Source organism: Micromys minutus (genome assembly GCF_963924665.1).
Source record: "Micromys minutus genome assembly, chromosome: 18".
Classification (NCBI taxonomy): domain Eukaryota; kingdom Metazoa; phylum Chordata; class Mammalia; order Rodentia; family Muridae; genus Micromys; species Micromys minutus.
The window spans coordinates 12,667,257-12,674,091 of NC_137953.1; the positions used below are offsets into that span (position 1 = coordinate 12,667,257).

Here is a 6,835-nt window from a genome sequence, read left to right on the forward strand (position 1 = left end):
GCCATGCTGTTGAAAGTTCATGGGTGTAGCTTCTGACGTTACCAGAAGACACACTCTCGCAGCAAAATCCCTGACCCTCTGACTCTAACCATTCACCTTCTTAAACGTTCAGTGTCCATCAGTAAACCTTCCTTAGAAAATGGTTTGTTGCCGTTCAGCGCGTGCGGTTGAGGCAGACATCAGTCTCTCGTTTTCATCGCTGACCCTTGTGCTGCAAAGATGGTCAACGTACCTAAAACCCGAAGGACTTTCTGTAAGAAACGTGGCAAGCATCGGCCTCACAAAGTGACCCAGTATAAGAAGGGCAAGGATTGCCTGTCTGCCCAAGGAAAGCGACACTACAATCGGAAGCAGGGTGTCTACGTTGGGCAGATGAAGCCGATTTTTCGAAAGAAGGCCAAAACCACAAAGAAGATCGCGCTCAGGCTTCAGTGTGCTGAGCCCAACCGCAGATCCAGGAGGATGCTGGCCATTAAGAGATGCAAGCATTTTGAACTGGGAGGCGACAAGAAGAGAAAGGGCCAAGTGATCCAGTTCTCTGAGAGGAAAATACTGAAGCAGTAGAAAATTACCTGCTAGAAAACAGTTATTATTAATGATTAAAAAAAAAAAAAGAAAAGAAAATGGTCCGTTCAGATCATTGGGCCTTTATTGACTGCCGGCTTTGTTTTTTGAAGTTAAATTTTTGCAGTCCATTACCTGTTGGAGACGTTAGCCCCAGCTGAGGTACGGCTGGCAAAGGTTTCTCTCATTCTATAAACAGCCTGTTAATTCTTTTGACAGTTCCATTGACTGTGGGTAGGCATTTTAATTTCATGTAACCTCACCTGTCAGTTCTTGGGGCTGTTTCCTGTGCCGTTGGAGTTCTATCCAGGACTTGGTGCCTGCGCTCCATCTGAATTGTTTCTTCCTCTAGCAGTTTCCGTGTTTCTGGTTTGGAATTAAAATATCTGATCCAGTTTAATTTTTTTTTTTTTTTTTTTTTTTTTTTTTGTGAGAAGTGGGAGATATGAGTCTAATTTCGCTCTTCTACAGGTAGATGTCCAGTTTTGACAGCACCATTAGTTAGATAAGCTGTCTGTTTTTGACACCTTTATCAAAAACGAGGTGTTAGTGTTTGTGCCCTGCTATCTCTGGGCCTTCTGTTATGAAAGACAACAGAGTAAAGCTGAGGGGTGTGAAGGATGGAAGAGTGGATCAGGGAGGCAGGACAGGGAGACGGGGGTAGAAAAGGAGAGGAGGTTCAAATGAAATATTAGGAAAACCTCACACAGAATATCACTGGTTTTGTAAGGTAATTTTAATCATCAAAATGTTTAAATAAATACAAAATAAAATCTATTTTGAGAGTAACGAAAAACAAGACATATACATGTCAATATACTGACTGTGTTGTCTTCCCAAAGCCTTGTCACATTAAATCTTCATGGCTTTCTGATTGGGCGAAACACTGAGCACACACGGTGCCTGGAGTCTGGCATGTAGCAGATGCAATAATAAATGTCACTGATTACAGGAGTTAATTTTAAAGAGGGATTTTGAAGCCATAAACAAGCCCCATTCTCTTCCTCGTGGTTTGCTAATACGGATCGAACTAATTATAACTGTACTCATGAGGGGGCTGTACTGAGACAAGAGCACATTGTACAACTTGGGAGTGACCCAGAGCCTTATTCAGTACAGAATAGTCACTAAGGACACCTGCCATGGTCTCCACGGGCTGCAAGTACTGTATTTACACCTTCCAAGATTATCGCCTAACACTTTATAAGTTTCAAAGGAAGCAATTTTGATCTTATCATTTTACTCAACCACTAAACTTTTCAAATGCCTTTTATTTACTAAAATTTACATATGGTCAGAAACAATTTTTGCTTCGTCCCCGAAAGAGGCCATTTCACCCAAACAAACAAACAAACATAAAGCGATATCATTAATATTGATTGGGCTTTTGTATTCTTTTCATCAGAGCCAGTGATGAAAATATGCTTCTGTTAAACATGTCATGGTTAAGTCACATTGATTTATTGCTTTCCACCCATAGCGTGTAAAAGAGTTAATGAGTACGATATTTTTTTTTTACTTTGGCAGGGAGGATAAAGTAGTTTTCTATTTCTGACTCTAGAATTAGAACTAGGGAACTGAGATGCTGTGAGGGATGTACTGGGAAGCTTCCAACGCCAATCTGCACTGCCCTTCTCCTGGTTTATGGGGCTTTCTATACATCAATAAATTTACGCCAGGGAAAAGCTTTTAAATCTCATCAAAATAGGACATCTTCGGGCCAAAAGCGACAGTTTCTTTTGCAGACTCCGTTTCAATACTGTGCGTAGAGCTGATTGTTCTAGACCCCCAAGACTTGTACCTCCGGGTTGGTAATGTCAATCACCCATTTCTAAGCAGTGCAGTACCTAAGCAGAGCATGGTACCTCTGCTTTATGACTCCTCTCTTCCTTCAGCCCCATTATCAATCCAACTGTGAATCTCATTTTCACCACCCTCCAAACACAGTAAGTAACTGATATTCTATAGCCTGTGCTTGGTCTCTACCATTTCTACTGTCTCTTCTGGTCTCTACTGGTCTCTACTGGTCTCTACTGGTCACTAGTGGTCTCTACTGGTCTCTACTGGTCTCTACTGGTCTCTAGTGGTCTCTATGGTCTCTACTGGTCTCTACTGGTCACTAGTGCTCTCTACTGATCTCTACTGGTCTCTACTGGTCTCAACTGGTCTCTACTGTCACTCACATGTACTGTTGGGCTCTAGTTCACGCTGATAGCAAAGCCTCTTGCTCTACACCTTTTGGCTTCACTCCAGTAGGAAAGAGGTCTACCCTATACCAGTCTTCATTGGTTGCTGCCCTGCCTGTGTGCTCTCCCCTACCCTCGCTGTGTTCCCCAGAACCACAATAGTAACAAAGGGAACATACCAAAAAAAAAGAAGGCCTCAACTGATCCTCAAAATCCTCAACCAGAGTTGGTAAAAGATGTTTAAGTCAGGTAGACACAGAGGCAGCCAGCATCCGTACCCTTTCCTTCCACCAGCATGACTTTAGTGGGGAGAGAAGCTCTGGAATCTACAGGCAGAAGATGGGAGACAGTTGTGAGAGCAGCAGAAAATCAAAAATGGATACACAGTGACTGAGCCTAGTAAGAATGTCTCAAAACAAATTAAACCACAACCCACTGGAGAGGAAGACAATGTACCTCCTAAAAATGCATGTTAGCTACTGGGAAAGGCCCCAGTACTGTGCAATTATGTGTTCTTTCTTCAGGTTTTTGGGAGCACTGTCAGGGGTGGACAAAGGTAGGAGCAGAAGACAGACAATGTTGCTAATTTTACTGAAAAGAATATTCAACAAGATTTCCAAAATGTTTTCTTTTGTACTACGGACAAAAGAGATGAGGGGTAAATTTCAAGTGTGGAAGAGAAATGATAACTGAATCCCATTACAGGCCATCTGCCTAAGATGACTTGCTGGGGAAAAGGAAGGAACCCAAGTGGGAGGAAGGGAAAGACATGGCAGGGCCAGGCCATGCTCCCGTGGTGAGTTGTCTCTGGGTGAGTCAGAGTCTGCATGCACAACCGTGGGAACATGGGAATCAGATGAGGTGATGGGGCTCTGAAAAGAACGAGTTTTAATAAGGGGCACAGGACAGGAAGAAGAGAGAAACTGCAGTGTCATCAGAGGGAAGCATGGGAAAGCAGTGGGGGGGTGGGGGGAGGGAACACAATTTTGTTTCGTTAGCTTTTATATCTTTATGTTTTCTTTGTGTGTGTGCATGTTCATGCATGTGTGCTTATATGAGTAGGTGTGCACGTGTGTATATGTGTGCATATATGCCATGTGTGGGTGAATGCTCACAGAGGCCAGAGAGGCTGTCAGAACTCCTGCCACTGGAGTTACAGGGACTGTGAACAGGGTATGAGTCCTCTGGAAGAGCAGCAAGTGCTGTTAACTGCTGAGCCATCTCTCCAGGCCCCTGGGTTTTGTCTCATTTTGATTTGATTTGTTAAGATTAATCTCCTATCCCTCAGCTTCCTCCTCTCTCCAGTGAAGTCGATGTGACTACCTAGTAGTGAGCACAGAGTTACAAAACTATAACTGATATAAATTAATACCACTTCCTCAATTATAAGACAAGTCCTTTGTTGTGGCAATTACTGACTATGTACAAATTATTTTGATAAGAATATCTTGTATTTTTATGCATGATTTCTTCCATAATTCATTTAGACACTAAGCAACATAGTTTCATATTCACAGATGAGAAAGCCAAGAATTACAAATATATATATGCTGGCTTGTCCAGTTACTAGTCCACATACTAGTAAGTGATACATACAGTCCTGACCCAAATCTAGGAATTCTGAGCCTAAAATCTACAGATTTGACCCTCAATTGCCTTTCTAAATAAAAGAGAACCTTGACATTTTCCCAAAACCCAAGAAAGCATGGTCATCACGAGAAAGATGACTTGAATACAGCAACTTAACTAACAACTAATATCTCGCTCTCTCTTCCTCTGCTTCTCACTGATGGTTCCTCGTGGCATCACAAAACGGTAGTCCAAACTCTAAGCACCATGCTTACACTCAAAGACAATCACAAGGGGACAATGACACCAGCTGTTCTGTGTCTTCGTATGTGGTGGATGTGTGTGCACATGAGTGTGCAGATGTACATGAAAGGTCAACACCAAGTATCTTCGTCTATTGCTCTCCTTACATAGTCTTGATGTTTTTATATTCACTTATGTTGTGTATATGTGTAGGGGCACATATGGAACCATATGTATGAGGAGATCAGAGAACGACTTACAGGAATTGGTTCCTTCCACCCTGTGTGTACTGGGAATCAAACGGTCAAGTGCCTTTTACCCACTGAGTCGTAACGTCAGCCAGTCCTCACCTCTTGTGTGTGTGTGGGGGGGGGGGTGTTCTCAGTCAATGTGAAGCTTTCTTCTTCACCTGGGATGGCTGGGCACCAAGCCCTTGGGATGTATCTGCCTCCCAGTCCTGGAATTAGAGGCATGCTCTACTGCTCTACTACTCTCGGCTTTCTACTAGGCTGTTGAGGATCTGAAATCCATTCTCCACACTTGCGGAGCGGTCATTTGACCCATTTCTACAGCTCTCCGCTTGTATTAAGAGCAGGACCAAAAAAAAAGTTTTCCAAAAGCTCTCATCAGAGTGAGGTCACACAGCTTAGTCTAACAATGAGGCCAACTAGGAAGGGGGACCCCCAGGAACTTGTAGGGCTCAACACGTGAACTTGGCAAACAAGGAGAGGGCAATGCTTGGGAACAGAAAGGAGGAATGGATATAAGGAAAATGGTTAATAGTGCCAGTCACAGATATAAAGGAATTGCTTTTGCAGATGTGGGAAGCTGTGAGATCAAATAACAGCTAATATGTACTAAGACATTAGTGCCATGCCCCGTCCTCCACCAAGCTCAACGAAATCAGAATGTAAGAGAATAAAGCACAAGATCAGTCATGAGAACCCTGTTTCCGTCCTCCAGACAATAAATAACGACATTAACTTAAGGCCTGAAAGAGATGTTGAGCATTTATTTAGGTGCTTCTCAGCCACTCGCTATTCCCCAGTTGAGAATTCTTTGTTTAGCTCTGCCCCCCATTTTTTAAGAGGGTTATTTGATTCTCTGGAGTCTAACTTCTTGAGTTCTTTGTATATATTGGATACTAGCCCTCTATCAAATGTAGGATTGGCAAAGATCTTTTCCCATTCTGTTGGTTGCTGTTTTGTCCTAATGACAGTGTCCTTTTCCTTAGAGAAGCTTTGCAATTTTATAAGGTCCCATTTGTTGATTCTTGATCATAGAACATAAGCCATTGACGCTCTGTTCGGCAAATTTTCCCCCAGTGCCCATATATTCAAATCTCTTCCCCACTTTCTCTTCCATTAGTTTGAGTGTATCTGGTTTTATGTAGAGATCCTTGATCCCCTTGGATTTGAGCTTTGTACAAAGCAATAAGAATTGATCGATTTGTGTTCTTCTCTTTTTTTTTTTAAGATATATTTGTTTGTTTGACTTATACGAGTACACTATAGCTGTCTTCAAACACACCAGAAGATGGCATCAGATTCCATTACAGATGGTTGTGAGCCATCATGTGGTTGCTGAGAATTGAATTCAGGACCTCTGGAGGAACAGCCAATGCCCTTAACCATTAATCCATCTCTCCAGCCTGATTTGCAATCTTCTACATGCTGACTGCCAGTTGGACCAGCACCATTTGTTGAAAATGCTATATTCAGGGAAATGCAAATCAAAAAAAAAAAAAAAAAAAAAAAACAACCTAAGATTCCATCTCACAAAAGTCAGAATATCTAAGATCAAAAACTCAGGTGACAGCAGATGCTAGCGAGGATGTGGAGAAAGAGGAACACTCCTCCACTGTTGGTGGGATTGCAAGCTGGTACAACCACTCTGGAATTCAGTCTGGCAGTTCCTCAGAAAAGTGGACATAGTACTACCTGAAGACGCTACTGTCCCATTCCTGGGTATATACCCAAAAGACAATCCAACATCTAACAAGGACTACCATGTTCTACCATGTTCATAGCAGCCTTATTTATAATAGCCAGAAGCTGGAAAGAACCCAGATGTCCTTCAACAGAGGAATGGATACAGAAATTGTGGTACATATACAAAATGAAGTGCTACTCAGCTATTAAAAACAATGACTTCATGAAATTCCTAGGCAAATGGATGGAACTTGAAGCTATCATCCTGAGCGAGGTAACCCAGTCACAAAAGAGCACTCATGGTATGTACTCACTGACAAGCAGATACTACCCCAAAAATTC

At 42.4% G+C, this 6,835-nt stretch overlaps 1 protein-coding gene across 1 annotated transcript; it reads left to right on the forward strand.

The window, feature by feature from the left end:
* Positions 1 to 219: 219 nt before the first annotated feature.
* Positions 220 to 564, forward strand: LOC308432371 (large ribosomal subunit protein eL42-like; the record flags this gene model as incomplete). Its single annotated transcript, XM_080932136.1, has 1 exon — positions 220 to 564. One exon carries the CDS (start codon positions 220 to 222, stop codon positions 562 to 564), a length of 345 nt encoding a protein of 114 aa, XP_080788262.1.
* Between the last annotated feature and the right edge of the window lie 6,271 nt (positions 565 to 6,835).